Source organism: Onychostoma macrolepis, chromosome 12, assembly GCF_012432095.1.
Source record: "Onychostoma macrolepis isolate SWU-2019 chromosome 12, ASM1243209v1, whole genome shotgun sequence".
Classification (NCBI taxonomy): Eukaryota; Metazoa; Chordata; class Actinopteri; order Cypriniformes; family Cyprinidae; genus Onychostoma; species Onychostoma macrolepis.
The window spans coordinates 2,812,618-2,836,840 of NC_081166.1; the positions used below are offsets into that span (position 1 = coordinate 2,812,618).

General features: G+C 34.7%; 1 protein-coding gene across 5 annotated transcripts in view; it reads left to right on the forward strand.

Moving 5' to 3' along the window:
- LOC131551104 (PH and SEC7 domain-containing protein 1-like) overlaps positions 1–24,223 on the forward strand; it is a 67,134-nt gene that overhangs the window by 42,189 nt on the left and 722 nt on the right. For 2 of the 5 annotated variants that reach the window (XM_058793772.1, XM_058793773.1), the window contains 7 exons: positions 1,563–1,606; positions 12,518–12,690; positions 13,221–13,291; positions 14,017–14,174; positions 15,920–16,064; positions 16,590–16,733; positions 18,215–23,829. In XM_058793772.1, coding sequence (XP_058649755.1) covers positions 1,563–1,606; positions 12,518–12,690; positions 13,221–13,291; positions 14,017–14,174; positions 15,920–16,064; positions 16,590–16,733; positions 18,215–18,493 — 1,014 coding nt within the window. In that variant the 3' untranslated portion in view covers positions 18,494–23,829. Of the gene's footprint in view, positions 1–1,562; positions 1,607–12,517; positions 12,691–13,220; positions 13,292–14,016; positions 14,175–15,919; positions 16,065–16,589; positions 16,734–18,214; positions 23,830–24,223 lie in introns of those variants that run through there. The other 3 variants (XR_009273698.1, XR_009273697.1, XR_009273699.1) reach the window with 3 other exon arrangements.

The window sequence follows — 24,223 nt, forward strand, 5'->3', positions numbered from 1 at the left end:
CTCATGTCACTTTCCTGTTCATCACTCACCTGGTCATCTGTACTTGTCTGCTGCCCAAAAAAAGGCCAAAACATTACCTAAATGGACCATGCAACCAATTTTGATCAGATACAGCTCTGATTTTGTCTTTTTAAGCCACACACTCTTAAAAATTAAGGCAGTTTATTGGTAATCATGGTTTCATAATGGAACCTTGAACATCTACCTTTTCCATCGTTCAAAAGGTTATTTATAGTGGAAAAAGGTTGAAGAAAAAAAATGTTCTTTTAAGAACTGGTCATTGAAAGTTCTTTGTGGAAACCAAAAATGGTTCTTCTATGACCCTGCTGCAGAATCCCCCTTGTGGGAAGCATATTTTTAAGAGTGTATCATAGTGCAGTTATAGATTGCCTCAAAACTAATAGACATGAACTTAAAGAAAAAGAAAGCTCCTATCTCTAGCTGAATTGGTTTTGTTTGAAATGAGCATTGGTGGGGAGATGCTGTTTGTTTTGCCCTGAGGGACCAAGAGGGTAAATTTGCTCTGTTGCTGCTGAATTTCTAGTACACATTGAGATTATTAGCTGTTCATGCTGAGGTTTCTTTTTTTCTAGATGAAAGACCGTGTGGAGGGAATAATATGCTTATTAAAGTCCTTCTCTCATGCATATTTAGTTTGGCATCTGAATTAGGACTTCTATTGCTTTTATACACATCTTATGATGAGCTCTAAGCCAAATCATACAGCTATAGGAGAAAAAAGAAAAAACACATTTATTTCATTTATGAATCATTTTTATCTTTGAGGTTTTGTCCAATATAGGCACAGTCTTTGACTCTGTCGGGGAATCAGTGTAGATAATTAATTTGCAAACACAGGATTCCACTGTGACGCAGGTGTTTGATGACTGACGTCCGCACAGACTCGTCATTTACACCGATGATGTGTCAATTAAGTGCTAATGATCAGTAGGAGACTAACAGCCATCTGTGATTGTGTTGTCTTTTATTAAAAGAGGTTTTTTTTTTTTTTTTTTTCATTTGAATTCATATTTTTATTTTTTATTTATATTTTGTTTTTGTTTATTTTTATTTTTTTATATTTATTATTTTTTTTAATCTTATTTTATCATTTCTTATATTTATATTTCTATATTATAATTATATTTCTTTATGATTTAGCTCTTCTTCGTTATGTACTGCCACTTAGAAACAAGTACAAAAACCGAACAAGCTTACACACTTGTCTCTTTTGTAAATTTATGGTTGGAAAAGGTTTGGAATTATTGGTTGTGGAGTTAAATTGATGCTTCACTGATTGTTAGGTATTGATGTCCAGAATGGCTTTTATTTGTGTAGACAGTGTGGCTATAACTGAATCGGATGTTTATTTCGAGGTGTCATCGGTCACAGCCTGATTATGATGCTTACAGCAGAATATATATATGATGCAACTCATACGCCAGTCTGTGAAACCAAACACAGTCATTTACAGCTCAGGTGTGACTTACTGACTGTTCTCTCTCCCTCTCCCTCTCCCTCTCTCTCTCTCTCTCTCTCTCTCTCTCTCTCTCTTTCTGCAGGCCCTGTACAACTCTATTAAAAATGAAAAGCTGCAGTGGACAATGTAAGTGTGTTTTCTTCCGGTTTTCACATTTAATGACTGTAAGGTTTTACAGTAGATGCAATGTGCTACTACCAAACTACCCACATAGAAACAAGAGTCAACTCATTTTATCATTCTGATCACCCTTAAAGAACACATTACCATGGCAACCATAGTTTCCTCCAGAATAGCTACTACAGTTACTGTCACTATTGTAAAATCTCGAACTATATATTTCTGATAGTTTGAGTGAGTATTTCCTCATGCAAAAGTTGCTGAGATGTTCTGAGTTGTTTTTAGCGTATTTCATTGCGGTTGGGTGTTTGATGCACTCAAAAAATATTACATTTAAGGTTTATGTATTTGAATTACATACAACATTTCCACACAGTTTTATCTTGAACAGACTAATGCATTTTAATGGGATGCATATTTGTCAACATAAAATCTGTTAATGTGAAAAGAATTAAGCAATGTTAATTAAATTAATTCAATATTACTTAAATAAAAAATTATGAGGTGAGAAACAAATTGAATTTATCAATGATAGATATATGAACCTGGTTATGTATTGAAAACACATTTGCTTTATTTGTACCATTACAGAATTTAGTTTTTTATATGACTGACAAATATGCTTCACATTGAGTTTATTAATTTGTTTATGTTAAAATTGTGTAATTGGAAATGTTACTGTATATGCATATCACATATACAATAGTGATATTCTAGTCTGATTGTGATACTGTTATAATTTTTATAATTTTTAATTTCTTTATTTCTTTATTTTTTTTAAATTTATTTTATGTTTTTATTTTAGTTTTACTTATTTTAGTACATCAGGTTAAACTAAATGAAAATGAGATGCGTTGTCTTGGAATGAAATGTGAAATAAAAGTAGTTTTATATATTTTATTTAACTTTAAAGTTATTATTATAAGTTATTATTATTTTATTAATTTTTTTTTTGTTTAAAATAATGTTTAATATTTCAATATTTAAATCTTAAATGGAGGCCTAAATATTTATATTGTGTATATGTGTTTGTCCTAGTCTCCATGCTTTTGTGGTGTCTAGATATTCAGTGTCTATCAGACATTTTGCTCATTTTATCGTCTAGCAGGACAAAATTGCATGTTCATTCATTTGGAAAGTAATTTCTTTGATTAATAGCAATGCTTTATAACTGTAATAATAATGAAATGATTGCCATAGTAAATTTTCACAAGGATGAAAGATACGAGTGATGTCAAGGGTGGAAATGCTATAAATAGTGAAAGGAAAGCAGGATTTAGTGTTCGAGGCGTTAGATCCGTGTGTTGTTTGCTAGAAACAATGGTGTGTAAGTGCTGCCTATTCTCTCTCTCTATTCACACACACACACACACACACCAATTAAAGACCCTGGCTTTCTGAGGCTGTTGCTATGGTTACGGCTCCATGGATACCGCTGCATAGTTACGGCTCGGCTGCGTTTCATCGATATGAATTCACCCCCTCTCTCTCTCACGGAGCCCTAACCTCGTTCTCATGTTCAACACTCATCTGCGCGCCCACACACACACCACAGCGCTCTTTAAAGTGTCCCGCTCGCATCCTGAGCAAAGGTGAACCCACAGACTCCTACTGCAGCTCCCAAAATAGCCTCATCAGGGAGGGCCTGAGCTCATGAACAAGAGCGCAGCCGAGAAACGCCGGCCCGTCTGTATCGAGCCGCTCAAACTTAGATCTGGGATCGTGTGCATGTGCTTCTATGCTTCTATTCCAATATTAGGATGTGAATTCTGCTGATTTTAATGAGCCACCAAGGTAGCGTTGTCTAGCCATCTGACTTGCATGCATTTGATAGAATGAGTTCAAAAAGATCTGTATGTTTTGCATTGGACGGCTTCGTTGTCGACCAAAAAGTGTGTTTTTGATTGTATAGCTGGAATACTTCATTCTCAATTGGTCATTCATGAGTTTGAGCAGTAAAATATATTTTTATATAATCCGTGTTAAACTTAAGTGTTTTCATATAAGTGCAATTTAATTCAGCCTACCGCAGTAAAAGTAATTTTATCACGCATGCACGAGAATTCAGAGGTTTGGGGTTGGTAAGATTTTATGTTTTTGAAAGAAGTCTCTTCTGCTCACCAAGGCTGCATTTATTTGATCAAAAATACAGTAAAACAGTAAAAATTAGAAATTTTATTACGATTTGCTGTTTTCTGTTTGAATACAATTCTGTGATGCTAGGCTGAATTTTCAGCATAATTTCTCCAGTCTTCAGTGTCACATGATCCTTCAGAAATCATTCTAATTTGCTGCTCAAGAAACATTTTATCAATGTTGAAAACAGTTTTTTCTTTTTTTCTTTTTTTGTGGAAACCGATACATTTTATTTTTCAAGATTCTTTGAATGTTCAAAAGAACAGCATTTATTTGAAATGGAAATCTATTGTAACATTTACAAATGTTTTTACTGTCACTTTTGACCAATTTAATGCATCCTTTATGAACTAAATATTAATTACAAACAAACTTTTGAACAGTAGTGCTCATAATTTTCAGATATACTGTAACAACAACTTGGTTCAGTGAAAAATATTATTAGTTTTTTTTTTGTGAAAATGTTGGCAGGGCAAGTAAAAATCTGTATTACTGGCCTGAATAAACCCTGCTGTTCATCAGCCAGGAGTGTTAATGAACCGCTATTACCCACACTACAATCTCATGAGCTGCATTCATCACAATGTCACATATTGATCGATAATCAAGTCATTTTACCACGTCTGAGCGAGAGAAAAAAAGAAAGACTGGGACAGAGAGACCGATTCTAGAGGAAAGGAAAGAGCTGTATTGATGGAGGTGCAGGAATTGAGCTGTTTATAGTCAGCAAAGAAAAAAAACAGGGAACAAAAGACAGTAGACCCATGCAGCATGTTCAGATCCGCGGCTGAGCTCACTTACTGTAAGAACACGAAGAATGCAACGCTGAAAAACAGAGAGATGGACATTTGCATTGTGAGAGGCTGAGAGTTACAGTGTGTTCGAGAGCTGGTGGTGTGTGTGTGTGTGTGTGTGTGTGTGTGTCAGCATACATATGATCAGTCTATACATGAGACTCGTTCTGTCCTCAGCAGGTGCTGCTGTTTTCCCAGCATGCCGCTCTCTGAATCTAATCATTCTGCCCTTTCCTGATTACATGTTTCACCCTTCTGTCCGTTCCCTTCCTCCGCTTCGACTCTCTGTTTTAGTCTTCTAGAGCTGGACGATAAATCCAGTATTGAATATATTTGACCGTTGCGTGTCCTGTGTAATGTTTTGTCATTTTTATTCATTTTTAATTTGTGACATTGAGAACGTTACAACAGAGATCTTTTACATTTTACATTGCATTCAGCAGATGCTTTTATCCAAAGCGACTTACAAATGAGGACAATGGAAGCAATCGATACCAACAAAAGAGCAAGTCTTGGTTCGCCTAACACAGATTATGTTTTTATAGTAAATAAAAAGAATACAAGTAGATAGGATAGAAAAAGAATAGGGAATGCTATAGTGTTAGAAGGTCTTTTTTTATTATTTATTTTTTTTAAATAAAAATAAAACAAGTCAAAAGAATAGAAAAAGAACAGAGAATGGTGTTAGAGGTCATTTTTATAATAAATAAGTAGATAGAATAGTAAAAGAATAGGGAATGCTATAGTGTTAGAGGAATAACAGTTAACAGTGTCACTGATTTAAATCTCTTTACGGCAGAGTTTGACTTCATTTCCTTGCATCAGTTCAAACTGTTACAATAATGCTATTCAAATTTACAAAGATTTGTTTACGACACGTTTAGAGCTGTTCATGAAGACTTTGTGATGTAATTGTTTGAGACTAGTGTTACAATAGTGTTCCCATTTTAAAATGGTATAATAAGTAACACGTTGATACTCATTATACTTGTCCTTGATCTACTGTTCAACCGTTTGAGGCCTGAAAGGTTTTTTTAAATGAATTTTCTCTCATTGATTTTGCATTTATTTGATCAAAAATAAATAGTAAAAACTGTAATATTGTGAAATATTATTACAATTTAAAACTACTTTTTTGAGTACGTTGTAAAATGTAATTATTCCTGTGATCAAAGCTGAATTTTCAGCATCATTACTCCAGTATTCAGTGTCACATGATCTTTCAGAAATTATTCTAATATGCTGATTTGCTGCTCAAAAAACATCATTTTTGATTATCATCAATGTGGAAAACCATTGTGCTGCTTCATATTTTTGTTAAAACCTTGGTTTTTATTCAGGACTGTTTGCATATAAAGTTCAAAAGAACAGTATTTAGTTGAAAGAAATCTTTCAGAGCATTTAAAATGCCTTTATTGCCATGTTTGATCAATTGAATGCATCTTTGTTGAATAAAAGTAATAATTTCTTAAAAAGAAAAACCTTACTGACCCCAAATTATCAAAAGGACAAGTGTACATTTAAAATAAAGATAATAAAATAAATTGCTATACATTCAAATTTGATTCTCCTTATACTCTTGTTCATTCCAATTTTTTCTAAGTTGTGTTTGTACTGTATTTTAATCTGTGAATTGAACATTTTGACTCTAATTGGCTGCAAATGGATATTTGGTTGAAGTAATGAAATCAATAAATAATTCAAATCATAAATGATCCAGTTTTGACGTGTATTGGTTAAACACGTTGTCATCCCTGTTTGTCTGTGCTGTGAGGTGCTGGTCTGATCTGGAGTCAGCCGTGTGATTAGTGTCATTAGTCTCTCTGTGTGTTTCATCCGCAAGCGTCTCGTGAGCACCATCAGTCCTGCTGTAATGGCTCTGGCTAAATTTATTCTTAAGGTTGTGGGGGTTTTTTCCTCCATCAGTCCTCCGACCATTGCTCTCTCTCTCTCTCTCTCTCTCTTCCTTTTGTGCCGACAGTTACCAGGCAACAGGCTTGAAGTTTTACGCACATGCTCAGTGTGAGAGTGATTTGAACGATGTTTTTCACTCATTTTAGAGCAGCGCATGCATAATCAGGCTGCTTTCACATCATTTGTTTCTTCTCATGTCATCTGAATGCAGTTTATAAACGCAGCGTTGTCATGTGATCATTTAGTGATAATATCAGAAATTGCATCAAGAAGGCCATTCTGACATCTAGAGATTCAGAATTGGAATAGATAACGACTGTTTAAAGACATTAAACAGACTTTATATAAGAAAAAAATATTTTTTTTTTACTCTCAAAGTAAATGTGAATGGTGTTCGCATGGGCAAAATATCACTACCATAATTCTATTATAATTTTGATTAATGTTTTTTTTTATTTGATTTTTTTCAGTTTTTATTTTCGTTAAAGTTAAAGAATAAAAAAAAAAAAGTGTAATTTTTATTTAAACTTTTTTCAGTTAATTTTAGTACTTCAACTTAAAATGAAAATGAAAAATGTTATAAAGCTGCCACTACTGAAAACTACAAAATGTTTGCATCAGTCCTGAAATAGTTAAACTGATGCACAATTCACTTACTGCCTGTTTGCATTTATTTATAGTTTTTGTGCAAATAATCACTTTGTACCTGAAAGAAGTAAAGCAGAATTACTAAAAACATCCAATTCTTTGGATTACTAATTACAATTATTTACATTTCTGAAATAATTGAATAGATTTGTTTTTTTTTTACTTTTATTTACATATACTTTTTATTTATTTATTTATTTATTGAAAATAAATTAATTATTTAATATTTTGTTCCTGAATAAGAAATAATTCAAATAAAATCACTTGACCTGGATATTATGTTGACTGCAATAATACAGTATGTATTTCTAGACAGACTTTTTGAATACTTTTTTTTTTTTTTTTTTTTTTTAAATGTGTCTGACCTAATAAAAGTAAAAGTATGTTTATTTATTTATTTATTTTTAAAAAAGCTCATTAAATATTTCAGCAAATTTAAAACTATATGGTACAGCTTTATGTCTTCAAGATAAAAATATAAAGAAAAGCTTACGTTTATTTTTTAGATGTTTATTAATAAGATTTGAAGTAATATTGTGTATTTTGTAACAACATCGTTTTGAGGTAGAAACTGTATTTGTGTCTCTATATTTTTGTGCTAATGTTGGCTGGGAAAGCTGCTGGTTTGTGGAGGTGATCTGAAGGTTTTTGGGCTCTTTGTGGCACAGTGTCTCGTGATTTCCAGTTGGCTTCTTTGCAGGGACTCGTCGAGTGTCTCTCCCCTGAGAAACATCACGCGGACGGGACGGCAGTCTGATGTGTGTCCTTTCTCTGAGAAAGACACCATTAAAGGGGTCTCTTCAGTGACTTCAGACAATCGATGTGTGTGTTCAGGAGAAATATTACACCTCTGAGTGTACAGAATGTGGCGAGAGACCTCATAAAACAGCCGAGAAAGACAGGAACATTCACACATCCACTCTCCTGCTTCAAAGCACTCGTACGAGACATTTTCTGAGTACATTCGTGCCAAGGTGATTATAGTTAACTAAAATTAAAACCATAAAAAATATTTGAAATAAAATCAACTTTAACTGATATAAAATAAAAATTCAGCTAGTTGCCAACATTTCTCATTTTCATTTAGTTTAACTTTTAATAAAAATAAATATATATATATATATATATATATATATATATATATATATATATACATATACATACACATACACATACACATACACACACACACACACACACACACAGTGGGTACGGAAAGTATTCAGACCCCCTTAAATTTTTCACTCTGTTATATTGCAGCCATTTGCGAAAATCATTTGTTAATTTTTTTTCCTCATTAATGTACACACAGCACCCCATATTGACAGAAAAACACAGAATTGTTGACATTTTTGCAGATTTATTAAAAAAGAAAAACTGAAATATCACCCTTATCAGACCCTTTGCTGTGACACTCATATATTTAACTCAGGTGCTGTCCATTTCTTCTGATCATCCTTGAGATGGTTCTACACCTTCATTTGAGTCCAGCTGTGTTTGATTATACTGATTGGACTCGATTAGGAAAGCCACACACCTGTCTATATAAGACCTTACAGCTCACAGTGCATGTCAGAGCAAATGAGAATCATGAGGTCAAAGGAACTGCCTGAAGAGCTCAGAGACAGAATTGTGGCAAGGCACAGATCTGGCCAAGGCTACAAAACAATTTCTGCTGCACTTAAGGTTCCTAAGAGCACAGTGGCCTCCATAATCCTTAAATGGAAGACGTTTGGGACGACCAGAACCCTTCCTAGAGCTGGCCGTCCGGCCAAACTGAGCTATCGGGGGAGAAGAGCCTTGGTGAGAGAGGTAAAGAAGAACCCAAAGATCACTGTGGCTGAGCTCCAGAGATGCAGTCGGGAGATGGGAGAAAGTTGTAGAAAGTCAACCATCACTGCAGCCCTCCACCAGTCGGGGCTTTATGGCAGAGTGGCCCGACGGAAGCCTCTCCTCAGTGCAAGACACATGAAAGCCTGCATGGAGTTTGCTAAAAAAACACCTGAATAAGATTCTCTGGTCTGATGAGACCAAGATAGAACTTTTTGGCCTTAATTCTAAGCGGTATGTGTGGAGAAAACCAGGCACTGCTCATCACCTGTCCAATACAGTCCCAACAGTGAAGCATGGTGGTGGCAGCATCATGCTGTGGGGTGTTTTTCAGCTGCAGGGACAGGACGACTGGTTGCAATCGAGGGAAAGATGAATGCGGCCAAGTACAGGGATATCCTGGACGAAAACCTTCTCCAGAGTGCTCAGGACCTCAGACTGGGCCGAAGGTTTACCTTCCAACAAGACAATGACCCTAAGCACACAGCTAAAATAACGAAGGAGTGGCTTCACAACAACTCCGTGACTGTTCTTGAATGGCCCAGCCAGAGCCCTGACTTAAACCCAATTGAGCATCTCTGGAGAGACCTAAAAATGGCTGTCCACCAACGTTTACCATCCAACCTGACAGAACTGGAGAGGATCTGCAAGGAGGAATGGCAGAGGATCCCCAAATCCAGGTGTGAAAAACTTGTTGCATCTTTCCCAAAAAGACTCATGGCTGTATTAGATCAAAAGGGTGCTTCTACTAAATACTGAGCAAAGGGTCTGAATACTTAGGACCATGTGATATTTCAGTTTTTCTTTTTTAATAAATCTGCAAAAAATGTCAACAATTCTGTGTTTTTCTGTCAATATGGGGTGCTGTGTGTACATTAATGAGGAATGAACTTAAATGATTTTAGCAGATGGCTGCAATATAACAAAGAGTGAAAAATTTAAGGGGGTCTGAATACTTTCTGTACCCATTGTGTGTGTGTGTGTATATATATATATGTATGTATAAACTGTAAAAAAAAAATTATAAATAAACAAATACTGACAAAATGATAAAAACAGGCAAAAAAATACTAAAACTTTAACTAAAATTAAAATGAACTATAAAACTATAATAGTATCTCAATGATGCTAAAATAACACTGATTAAACAACAAATAAAACAACACTTAATAAAGTAGTTTTTCCTATCATTAATATACGATTATAGTTTTATTAATATTTTGAATTCATTGTAATTTCGGTGTTTTTTGTCATTTTATTATTTTTAAATATGCCTATATAGTTTTTAATCATTTATTTAAATTTTAGTAAATTTAAAATGCATAATTTTTAATAAAAGCTAACATTTTGATAATTTTTCACGATGTCAATTTCCATTTTAGTGAAATAAATTTTTTCAGAAATTTCATTTTTTTAGAACTAAAATTTAAAAAGTTTTTTGTTTTGTTTGATTTTATTTCAATTAACGTTTATTTCAAGCAACAAAAATGTTTTAAAAGTTTAGTTTTAGTACCAATGAACCGTAATCACCCTACTTTTAAATTAGAAATGTTAGTCAAAGGTTTCTTGCACTAAAAACATTGTTCAATTTCCACCTGATTTTGCAACTGTTCCTTTAAGACTTCTAGATATAAATGACCTGTTTTGATTTTGGCTCATTCATCATGCAGAAGACTAAATATGCCTTGATATGTAAATGCTCGCTGTCATATATTCAAATCAACATGAAGTGGCATTTGTAGCGCAATTTTTGTTTTTCCATCAGCAGTTGACTTGAATGTGCTCATGGTTGGGAAAGTGATGTTAAAGCAAGCCTAAATAGTACATCGAACACTTCAGTTTCCAAAAATACAAGGAGAATTCGATTTTTCACAGTATGACGTCTTTGAAACACCCATCCATTTAACCTGCGGTCGTCTCGCAGTGGCATGCCATAATAGTTTGGCCTGTGCGATCGAGTCTTTGATTTGATTTCTGCGGTGGCAGATGTGAGAGAGAAACCCGCTGGGAAGAGCACTCTACTTCAACACGCACTCGATCGATAGCGTCTGCCGCACTCGGGGGGTTATGATCGGCGGGAGTGAAGTGGAGAGTGAAAACTGTCAGGAAAAAGACTTTTATTCACTCCAGGCGGGACATGCAGCGAGATAGGCCCCGAATATCACAGCGAGTCTGAATCCAAACTCCTGTCGTCTTTAAACTCGCTGTTCTCCACACAGTTACTGCAGCATAAACAACACTAGATGTGCATTTCCAAACGACAATAGCAATGCTTTCGGAGCAGTGTAAGATGCGGATTTTGGTCAAAATATCTAGAAAAGGAAAAGTAAAGCCAATGAATTGTTTCAGAATTCTCATCAAGCTACATGACTTGAGGAGCCGTTCATGTCTGTAATGCCAACAGTACAGGATGAATTATGCAACTGTGTGTTTAATATTTAGTGTTAGTTATTGGAACAGGCCCTAACACTAAGTGTACTAAAATAACTAAATTATATATATAATATATAAAACATATATGTAAAAAAATTATAAAAACGGACAAAAAACTATAACTTTAACTAAAATTAAAACTAAATGAATATATTACAAATTCTCAATTATACTAAAATAACAATTATTTGTACTTTATTTATTTACATCTAAAGTATTTTAGTATCATTAATATAGCGTACTATTGAAGTTGTATTAATAATTTGAATTATTTGTAATTTTGCTGTTTTTATCATTTTATTACTAACTTTTAAGTGTGTAATATGTAATTTTATATATATATATATATATATATATATATATGTATATATGTATGTATATATGTATGTGTATATATGTATATGTATGTATATATGTATGTGTTTTGTTGTTTTATTTCAGTTTGAATTGCAAATTGTAATTTTTAATAAAAGCTATATTTTCATCATTTTTTATAAGGTTTCTTTTAGTTATAGTAAAATAAAATGTCAATTTAAATCTTTGAATTTAAAACATAATAATATTTAAAAAAATATTTTATTTTAGATTTATTGTATTTCAGCATAAAGAACACCGGATATGCAGCAGGGCTTTCAAAGCAGCATGGGTTATAGATTTTGCTCAAACTATCTAGAAAAGGAAAAGAAAACCAAAGGAATTGTTTCAGAATTTGTCTTCTCATCAAGCTGCATGGGCTAATGCCTTTTACACCAACAGTACAGAATTAATTAGTCTTTAATATTTATTGTTGATTATTGGAACAGACCCTTAACACTAAGTGTAAGCAATATTATTAGAAACTAAAAAGAAAATATGAAGTAATTCAATATAGTTCCTGCACAGTAAACATTATCGGAATAGGATTTACAAGAAAATACTATTTTGGTCCTTCTGCTTTAAAGTTTCACGTTTAATTCTATGTGTTACTTGCGGTTTCTTAGTAAATTTCACAATTAATTCCGAACATTTTCTCAGTGAAATTTGATGAACAAACAACTTATTTTTTGTAATAATTCCGGTCAGTCGATCATAAAATGACAATGATATCATGTCACTTTGTTTCGTATTCCTCTTTTATGCACTTCCTTGGTTAGCTCATTTCCTGCATGTTCTCTTCCTTCAGCGATGAAGAAGAGTTGCGTAAGTCGTTTTCGGAGCTGGGCGAGCAGCGAGGAGAGTCCAACTCCAGAGGAGTGAAGCAGACGGCCAGCGGCTTCGTTCCTTCGTCCGGAGCGCTGCTCTACAAAACCGGTTTCCTGGTGAGGAAGGTCCACGCAGACTGTGACGGGAAGAGAAGTGAGTGTTACAGAAGGACATCTGTCATCTCACATCCCTCAACCAGCAGTTTCCACATATTCATAATGAGTCATCAAATGTAGAAATTCATATTTAGGACATTAGCAGAACAACTACTTTTTTTTTTCATTAATTTTTTTCGTCTTTTTAAGGAATTGTTTTACTTCTGATTAATTAATAAATATATATATATATATATATTATTATTATTATTATATATATATATATATATTTTTTTTTTTTTTTTCCAGTTTACTTTATAATAATCTATGTCCAGTATATCTGACATTAGGACCCTCGCACATTAAATCTGATTTTGGTATATGTGACCCTGGACCACAAAACCAATCATAAGGGTCAATTTTTGGAAATTGAGATTTATACGTCATCTGAAAGCTGAATAAATAAGCTTTGATGTATGGTTTGTTAGGATAGGACAATATTTGGCTGAGATAATTGATATATTTGATCTATTTCCCTGCATAATAAAAGGCTGTTTGCATTTGCGTTATTTTTCATGTGTAATGCAGCACCTCGTGGAAAAAGAGGATGGAAAACATTTTATGCTGTTCTTAAGGGACTCATCCTTTACCTGCAGAAAGTGAGTCTTTCTCTCGCTCTCGCTCTCGCTCTCTCTCGCTCTCTTGCTCTCTTCCTTCCTTCCTTTTCAGAGCTACTTTTCATTTTATTTCCTTATTTACTTGTTTGCAAAATATCACAATGTATTCAATTACTTCACCATTGATTTATTTGTTTATTGTTGTTCGCTACATTTTCAAGGTGCATTTGATTTTGGTATTTTATGAGGTTTTTCACTGTAAGGCATATTCTTTTTGATTTTACATGAAAAAATACATGTATTTCGTGCTGTATTTATGCATGAATGCCGACATTACATTGTAGTTTTTTTTCATTCTGAGACGCATTTAATAACTTAATTATATATTATTTAATCTGTTAGATCCCTCCCCATATGTGTGTGTTATTGGTATGAATTGTGTTCGCTGTACAGTTAAATGATGAGCAGTACATGAAGCAGCTTTTGATGTTTCTATTCGCTTCAGAACAATAACAGCTTCAGTCACAATTAATGTCTTCAGTCACCATTACTTCAAACTTTTTTTAAAGATATTTTTGTGCCTTTCAAACAATTAATATCTTTTTGCCTGTATTTGAAATATACCCAAATTATGTAGTATTTTTTACATAAACAGTTTGATAATAGTATACTGTATGTAATGAGTAGAATGGCAATATGATCAATAAATCAGTAATTATGAGAAGGCATGCATGTTTTGAATAATAACTGGATAATTGTGTTTCCAGGGCGAGTATCGGCCGGATAAACAGTTATCGGATGAGGATTTGAAGAATGCAGTGTCTATTCATCATTCCCTGGCCATCAGAGCCACAGACTACAGCAAACGGCCAAACGTGTTTTACCTCCGGACCGCTGACTGGAGAGTCTACCTCTTTCATGCCCCGTGAGTTCACACACCGTAACCCTGTTTAAGAAAGCATGCCATAGTCATCAGAATGTAATAATTCCACTTATTATAGAGCGATTTTTTTCATTTTGATTTGATGCTATTAAGCTTTTCATCGGCTTCCCTCCGACCTCCTCTCATCTAGAGACATCACAATAAATTCACCATCCAATCAATTCCACTCGGATAAAATCAAGTCTCGTCCCACAATCCATGATGTTCTAGTTGAATATTCTGCTTAACATGAAAATACATTGCGAGATACTATTATTGTTTTTATTCATATTTTTAATTAAAATTTTTATATTTTGTTTCATTTTAATTTAGGTTAAAGTTTTAGTCATTTTGTTGTCTCTTTTTATCATTTTTATCTTTTTATGTCTACATAGTTTTTGTTTTTATTTCAGTTCATTTTAATTTTAGTTACATTTTTAATAATTTTCTTGTGTGTTTTTGTTATTTTTATTAGTTTTAGATTTTTAAAATATGTCTATATAATTTTATTATATTTTATTATATTTTTATTTTGAGTTATTTTAGTATGTCAAGTTAAACTAAATGAAAAGGAGAAATGTTGCCTTGGCAACTAGCTGAAATTTAAAAAAAAAAAATATTTTTTTTTATAGTGTTTTTAAAGTGTTTTATATTTTAATTTGTCAGTAAAAGGTTATTTTATTTCAAGAAGCAAAACCGTTTTTATGGTTTTAGTTTTAGTTAATTATAATAACCTGATAGCATTGCAAAATATCTTAGTAGATAAATGAGTATTCATACTGACAAGTCTGTCACACAGTTGTGAAAATTGCTTGCTAACCACATGTGCATATGCTTCTATAAAAAAACAAAAAAACAAAAAAACATTAAGCTTTAACTGGAAAAAATGGCCGCATAAATCATCTGTACAGCATGTCATGTCTTTCCCGTCCAATTTATGACGAAACACTCATGCAGTCCCATCGGCTGTGTTTCTTATACTGTGTGTGTGTGTGTGTGTGTGTGTGTGTGTGCTCACACACATTCCCATTCCCCTGGAGAACTCGCTCTGCTCTAGTTGAAGTTTGCCCCAGTTTCAGCTCTCATTGCTTGTGCTGGAAAATTTTGTGTGTGTGTGTGTTTGCATTTCTACATACAAAAACACTTCATCTGCCGTTTTACTGCGATTCTTTGACTTCTCAGATTGGTGGAACTGTTTTAGGATGATATGTAGTAATGAAGAATTTTTGTAAAAATGTCCTTCACACTGGTCCATTTCATCATTTACAGTAGGTTTCTTGAAGCATCTTGGAGACGTTGCCGCAGTTCTTCTGGATTTAGTCTGTCTCAGTTTGTTCTGTTTCTTCATGTCACTCCGGATAGACTGATGATGATCAGATCAGATCTGTGTGGAGCACTGGCTGCTGTCAGACAAAAATCTCACTGGATTATTACAATTAATGGCAAAATGAAAGTTTGGAAATGTAAACTGATATTTCCTTCTGACACACTACAGCAAAATATAGAAATAAGTGACTTAAAACCATTTTTTAGCTGCTGGAAATACTGGTGTTCTAATGATTTTGGCCACCGCTGTACCAACCACAGAGCTCATTGTACATCTATCTTCAAAGGTTTATACATAATTGCTAATAATGAAGAAAAGAAAATGAATTAGATTTTCAATTCTAGAGCCCGTCTGTTGCAGTCTGGTACTTGTTTTAGATGTTTTCTATTATTATTAACATGAATTTGATTTGTTTGTGTAGGAATGCTGAACAAATGCAGTCTTGGATCACACGCATCAACACAGTGGCGGCCATGTTTTCAGCCCCGCCCCTCCCTGCTGCCATTGGCTCACAGAAGAAATTCAGTCGACCGCTGCTGCCAGGCTCCGCCTCCAAGTTGACACAGGTCAAATCAGCTTATTTGTCTCGCATGTTATCTTTACAAGTCTTCATACTTAAAGACTTAATAAAGTACTGTAATAAATAAATACTGTGATGCATATAGTAATAAATATATATATGGATAAACAGGGAACACTTTACAGAAAGGTTTAATTTGTCAGCATTATAACTACATTAGTTAACCTTAACTAAGATTAATAAATGCTGTAGAAGTATTGCTTATCTTTTGATTTCAGTTTAACTAATACAGTTAACTAATGTTAACACAATTAACCTTATTGTAAAGTGTAATTATTTTAAACTAATTAGTTAACTCCTAATAATTATTTTACCTGTTTGCATGATGTCCATTTGCATGCCATTTATCATTTATTGATTTCAGTTAGGATGCTTCCTTAAAAGACAGCTGCCTATGTAGGCAGTAGAGAACAAGTAGGCTTGTTATGTTTCATAAGAGTGACTGTGCATGTACTGTATGTGTGCTTGTATCTGTGTCTATATAAGTGTGTGTGTGTGTGTGTGTGTGTAGGAGGAGCAAGTACAGGCTCATGAAACTCGATTTCGCTCCATCTCCACTGAGCTCGCACAACTGCGCTCTTATCCGCCTGACAGAAAAGTGAAAGGTCGTGAACTTGAGGAGTACCGACTGAGAGAGGAGTATCTAGAGTTTGAGGTAAATACACTATCGTTCAAAAGTTTGGGTTGGTAACACTTTTTTTATGTTTTTGAGAAAGAAGTCTCTTCTGCTCACCGAGGTCACCATATATCTGATCACAAATACAGTAAAAACAGTAATATTGTGAAATATTATTACAATTTAACTATTTTTGGACTATATTTACAACTATTTTCTATTTAAATGTATTGGTAAAATGTGATCAAAGATTAATTTTCAGCATCATTACTCCAGTCTTCAGTGTCACATGATGCTTCATAAATCATTCTAATATGCTGATTTGCTGCTCAAGAAACATTTCTGATTATTAGAAATGCTGCTTTATATTTTGTCACTTTTGATCAATTCTACATCTACATTCAAGATGTAGATGAGTTTTGTTTCTTCATAAGGACAGATTTGGAGAAATGTTACATTCCATCACTTGTTCATCAATGGATGCTCTGCAGTGAATGGGTGTCCAAACAGCTCATAAAAACTTCACAATAATCCACACCACTCCAGTCCATCAATTAATTTCTTATGAAGTGAAAAGCTGTGTGTTTGTAAGAAACAAATCCGTCATTAAAGGGATACTCCACCCCAAAAAGAAAATTTTGTCATTAATCACTTTACGACCCCCATGTCGTTCCAAACCCGTAAAAGCTTCATTCGTCTTCGGAACACAATTGAAGATATTTCAGATGAAAACCGTGAGGCTTGTGAATGTCCCATTGACTGCATAGTAAATTGCACTGTCAAGGTCCATAAAAGTATGAAAAACATAGTCAAAACAGTCCATCTGCCATCAGACGTGCAATCTGAATTTTATGATGCGACTAGAAACATTTTTGTGCGCAAAAAAAAAAAAAGAATAAAGTCTTTTTTGTTTTGTTTTTTTGCGCACAAAAAAATGTTCTCGTCACATCATAAAATTCCGATTTTCATCTAAAATATATTAAATAGTGTTCAGAAGACGAATGAAGCTTTTACGGGTTTGGAACGACATGGGGGTAAGTGATTAATGACAAAATTTTCATTTTGGGGTGGAGTATCCCTTTAAGGAATTCCAGATGCTTCCAGCAAAAAAATGAGTCCATAATAATGCTTCCTTCAGTGAAAAAGTCCATTTACTGTTGTCCTCTCACATCAAAATCCACCCACATATTTGTTTACTCATATTTGTTTTGTCTTGTAAATGGTGCTTGATCTGTGCAGATTTCATTATGGACATCTTAATGATGGATTAGTTTCTTACAAACACGCAGCTTTTGGCTTCTGAAGACATTAACTGATGGACCGGAGTGGTGTGGATTATTGTGATGTTTTTATCAGCTGTCATTCTGACGGCACCCATTCACTGCAAAGCATCCATCGGTGAGCAAGTGATGGAATGCTACATTCTCCAAATCTGATAAAGAAACAAACTCATCTACATCTTGGATGGCCTGAGGGTGAATGCATTTTCTGCAAGTTAATAAAACGTCCCTCTCTTGTAGAAAACGCGCTATGAGACGTACAGCATGCTCCTGCGGGCGAAGCAGCGCTGCGACGACGATGACCTGTCAGTGTTTGAGGTCATGCTCCTGGAGGAAGGTGCGCTACAGAGAGCTCAGTCCAGCCCCACGCTTCAGGACAGCAGTATGACCTGCAGCACCAGAGACGGCGCGAGCCAAAGCACCGCCGCCGGCACACAAGAACCGTCTGGAAACGGCAACAACGGCTGCTCCCGCGGTCAGGGCCAGAGACACAGCTACCGGCAGGCCGTCCGCAAGTGAAGCCGCCACCAACACCCACAGGAAGCTCGCTGTACTGGAGAGGAAGTGAGGTCTCTCTCTTTCCTGTGTGTGCCCTCCTGCTCTGTGTGCCATCAGGAAGGGGTGTTGATTCCGACTGAATCTGACTCTGTGATTGGCTGATGGCTGGGTGATGTCACAACACAAGGTGCTATGGGATCTGGACGGGAGAACGTGACTGGGATTTGGAGGAACGTAAATATGAAACGCATAACCTTCCTTTGCCTTCTAGTTCTCGGTTTCTTCTGCGACTTCTCGCCCGAAGCCATTTCATCGCACACTACCAAGTCAAATCTGGGCCTAAACGTCTTTGAACCTTTAAGATATGATTGTGTTGGAAAGTCTTTAGTTTTTGCATTTCTAGAAATAACTCATTGTTTACAATGCATATTAAAATTCACCAGTTCTGCTCAAAATGGTCAGAAGTACGAACGCTTGATAAAGCGACGTCTAGGACCTGTGTGTTTTGCACGGTGAAACACAATGCTTGTTGTGTGTCATAAGGGCGTCTCACTTTGTGTGGTGTTTAGGAGCGGTAGACAAGCAGAAAACTGACTAGCCCGTATGCAACTAGTTATTTCTTCATGTTGTTCTCCAGCATTAGAGATCTGTACTTGTACAATAATGCACAGGGACATCATAATCACTAAATACACCATCCATTTGCTCCGCAAAACCCCGTTTTGCCCTAAAACGTCTTTTGCACTGAACACTTAAGTATTATTACACTGCAAAACTCATTTTCTCAATCAGTATTTTGTCTTTTTTCTGAGGGAAAGAAACAAAAAAAACAAAAACCAATTTAAACATCCTTAAAATGAGAGTTCTGTGTATTGAATTTTTTTTCTTGCCTGATTTACAGATTGTATTTTTTCCCTAGTGTTTAAGTACAAACCTCACCAAATTTTGTTATGCTTAAAATATAGGAAAAAACATTTGCGAGTAAATTGAATTCAAGATATATTCTCTGAAAACAAGTTTCAGGATGCAAAAGTGCATTTTAAGAATGTTGATACTTTTGTTGAAAATTAAAACATCAGTTTAGTTGAAAAACAGTTTTTGTATATTGTTTAGTATTAAGTTTTTCTCACATCCTTAAAATAGTTTCTCATTTTTAAGCAGAAATCTCAACAAATTTTGTTCTCAATATTATCATCAATAATATCATATTATGTCTTGAATTAAGTTTTTCTCACCCAATTGAAAATATTTTTCTAGTTTTTTTTTAAGCACAGACCTCTCTCAATTTTGTTAGATTTCTGCTTAAAACAAGAAAAACTATTTGCAAGTGTTGAAATAAACTTAAGATATATTCTCTGAAAACGAGTTCTAATGTGTGAAAGTACATGTTTAAATATTTTTCATGAAAATCAAAATGAGGAGAATTTTGTAATCAATCTTGATTTAAGTTCATTAGCATTTGTTTCAAGTTTTTAAGCAGAAACCTCACTAAGTAGCTAGATTTTTGCTTAAAACAGGAAAAAAATATGTGAATAAGTTAAGAAAAATGCTTTTAATTCAAGATATATTCTCTGAAAACAAGTCCCAATTGTATTTTTTCCCCCATAGTTTTTAGGCAGAAACCTCACTAAATTGTTAGATTTATGCCTAAAACGGGGGGGAAAAAATCAGTTTGCAAAATTCAAGATGTTTTCTCTGAAAGCAGAATATGCAAAAGTACATTTTAAGGATGCGTATGTATTTTAGTGAACGAAACGAGACGAAAAAACCCAGTATGAGAAAATGATTTCTGCAGTGAAGCGAACGGAGACGCGTATCTTTGTCTGTATAGTTCATTTCTTGAATATGCTCTATTTTAGCTTCTCGTCCTTGTCTTTCTGCATTATTCTCTTGGCTGAATGTTGTCTGCTGTGTACAGCATGGCTGACTAGTGACAATCTATCGTGTTTGTTCGGTTCAACAGAAGCTGAAGTCGGTGGGAGGCTCGCAGTGTGTAGTTCATGAGTCAAACGGACCTGTTACCCACGCAGCGCACTGAATGTCATCTTTTTCCTGTTAAACGCAGTTAGTCAGTGTTTAAGACGCACTTCCCCTTATTGCTTTCTTATGTAATCGATGAGAGAGAGTGTGTATATGCGCAAAAATATATCACCTATTTAAGGAATGTTTTAAATCTTATAATGAATGTGGTGTGTCAAAATCAAAACTGCCACATGCAATATTCAGCATAGGCCTGTTTGTGTGATCAACGCATATATGGATGTTTAATTAAACGGCACACGGCTTCCTGTGACACGATGAATTGGGTGCTTGAAACCGGTGAATGTACCATGTTTTTCACCATGGTGACGAGATTCTGGCATCGCATTTCAATCTCAAGCATTGGTTTTTCTTTCATGGATCCTTTTGCAGATAATCATGTGATTGTTTCAACGAGTAAATATGGTGTAAAATAACATTTCCTCAACTCTCTGAGCTGTGTGAAGTCGAAAAGAACATATCTTACAGTGTTACAGTGAGTTTAAAGGGCAGATAGGAAATACAAGAGGAATATAAGTTTAAAAAAAAGTCTGTTTATGAACTTTGTAAAGTCACTTGGGTGAATATCGCAAGAAAATGTGTCCATGCCACTCCAAAGTCAAACAAAAAAAGAATTTTTAGGACCATTAAATTTTTTTCGTGATAATTACGCTTTATCCAAATGCATCCATTTATTTTGCAATTCCCATTATTAGTAACACAATAACTTTCTTATTGAAATTGGCATTATTTAAAATACAAAAAACACTACTATGATGTATAAATAAAAAAAAGGTATTTTAGGTAAAGATATTGAAGTGCATTTTAGGACCACTATTTATATTATTTAATGCCGCTTTGGGTTTGAGAAAAGCGCAATCCAAATAAAAAATTTTTTTTTTTATTATTATTATTATTTAATTGTCCTAAAAAAGCTTGAATATCTTTACCTTTTGACATTGTGACATTCATGACAATTAAGCACACGTTTTATATCCCATTGCTGTAATGAAAATCTTCGACTAAAATATGTTTTGTGTTGATTTTGGTGTGAAATCATGATCTGGATGCGTTTTGTGAAATTCACTCAATTCGTGAACCGCCAGTGTTGATTTCACTGCTGAAATCTGCTGTTGTACCTATAATATGGTCCACCTTATCGATACAGCGCTGTATATCCAGAGAGCATGATGCTGAACAGTCTTGTGCGATTTTAGGTGAATATAAAGTCGGAAAGCCATTCTCTGCTCAGGTGTCATTTGAATATAAAGTAACTGTTGCAATGCATTCTTCTACCAGCAGAGAGCGCTGTCTTCAGCCATACATACGAACCCAGAAGGAGAGTGGAGAGATCCACCGATGCGTTGCTGGCTTTGTGTTTGACTCTGGGTGTTTGTATGCATATTTATGTCATTTTGTTTACTTTTCATGTTTAATGTCCAGTGTGTGTCGATATACTGCTCTGTATGCACATACAAACACACACATCACGTCTGACTGACTGCTGAGCGTCTGTCGTGTCCTGCTATGATCAAATCAATCGTCTTTGATCAATATGATTATCATTTGAAACTATATTTTTAATTAAGCAGCACCTGAATGTACATAAACGGCATGAACTACTTCTGGTCTCATTTGCATCTTGTGTCTTGTTCTGAGGTGAATATATGCACCGTTTTGTCATTTGATGACTCTTGGTGGAGGATTGCTGCTTGTTTAAGGTCGTTATTAATGTAAATGAGGACAAAACTGATGTTGTTATCGACTGAAAGTGAAGGAAACACTGAATTGTTTTGTTATTTTTTATTATTTCTTTCAAGTTTCTTTATTCTTTCACTTTGTTCCTGGTCTTTCATATGTGGTTCGCTTGTATAAAGTTCTGTAAGGACCGTGTTTGTACAGCCTCTCTTTATGATGGCCTAGAATACAGAAATAAATAACAAACTAATGAAACACACCAAACTTCCCATGTGAGCTTCTTGATTGATTTAGCCTAGATTCATTTTTTTTTTTTTTTTTTTTTTTTTAATTGCTTGTTTGATTATTGATGCTTTACTTTATTTCCACATTTGGTGGATTATACTAAAACATGTTTTTGAGATGTCAGCTTTTGTAAAGGAGATTTTAAAGGTAATTTTCATGGTGTTTAGTTAATGCACTAATGCCACAGACTACATAATGTAGAATTGTTGTATACAGTTTTTGCATGTAAAGATATAAAAAATTAACAAATATAACACCCGTATGCATGCAGTAATCATTACACAATCAGTGTTTGACATTAATTTAAACATCAAAAGCAATCTGTTGCTGCATATAACACCTTTTTTTCTTTTTTCTTTTTCAAACATCCGATCTTAAAATAAGCATGGTCAAAAGCCACTACGTAGCTGTGTGGGCCAAGTTGAGTCATTCTGAAACTTATGGTCGGAATAAACTCACAGCATGAAGACCTACAGACTGTATGTATGCAAAACAGCTTTCAGTAAATCATCTTTAAAGTCATTATCTACGGTCTAATCTCTGGTACTTCATTATTAGTCCTAATAGCACATTTTAGTCTTTTTTTTTTTTTTTTTTACTTTTTACTTTTTATTGTAGAATCACAATCATGAATGCTGTGCAGCTCTTCATTCTGCTTTGTACCTTTACTGCTGTCTGTCAAGCTGATGATGATGATGGTAAGAAACTGTGAGATTTTGTGAGAACTGTGTGAGAGGACAAAATATAAGATAATGTAAAGCATTGCACAACAGTAAGGGAAATGCATTATGGTCAGGGAGTAATACATGTAATGTGTTTATACAATCAAGCTCTTCTTTGTCATAAAACAATTAGTTTTATTAGTTTTAGAAAAGTTGACCGTTGCATGTGCAGTCAAGACTGCTGGATCTTGTGTTTTTCAGCTGTGTAGGATTTCAGTAATATAAACATTCACATGTTAGTTTTTCAAAGAAAGTGATTGTTTTATTTCTCCTATCTTTTTAAATAACTGGTAACAATCTCAGACAGATTTGCTAATAATTTGTCAAGTCATCTTGGGTAAATGGAAAACCTACTTAAGGAGGTTGCTCCACATTATTAAGCGAGTCACATGCAGTTCTCATATGGGGAGGAAGAAAGATCTCTCTGAAGGTGAAATGCATGAAACAATGCAAAACATCTTGCAAAAGGCAAGAAAACAACTAATATTTTGTGAAAACTGAAAAGAGGTTATTGAACTGTCAAAAGAGTTTGAATGATTTTAGAGCACAGTATAGAACTCAGTCAGGTAAAGCATATTAAAAAGTTTCTGCCAAACAAATTATTTGCATTAAAAGGGCATCTAAAAATAAAAAGCCACCGCTGAGCAGTAAAACATGCTGCTGGTGTCTCTGAGGAGCCTCTCAATGCAAGCTGACAGTTGCACATGAAGCTGAATTTCATCCAACCTTAACCTTAAGTGCACATAGAGAAACTTTACTTAAGTTCACCGCAACCACCTCCGAGCCATTTACATGTCACCGTCACAAAGGCCGTTCACACCAGCTCTGTCACGGCCAGGAAGGCCTCCATGTTTCTGCTCCGCCATGCCCTTCTGATATCCAGGGGTTTTCTGAACCGCAGTGGTCTCCACAGTGCAGGCCCGCCAATTCTGCATGGTCCAGGGACACCATTCCTCTCCATTCCTCCCCCTCGACCACCTCCGCTCCACCACCCTCCTGCACTTCTTATTTTGTTTTGGGGTTTGGG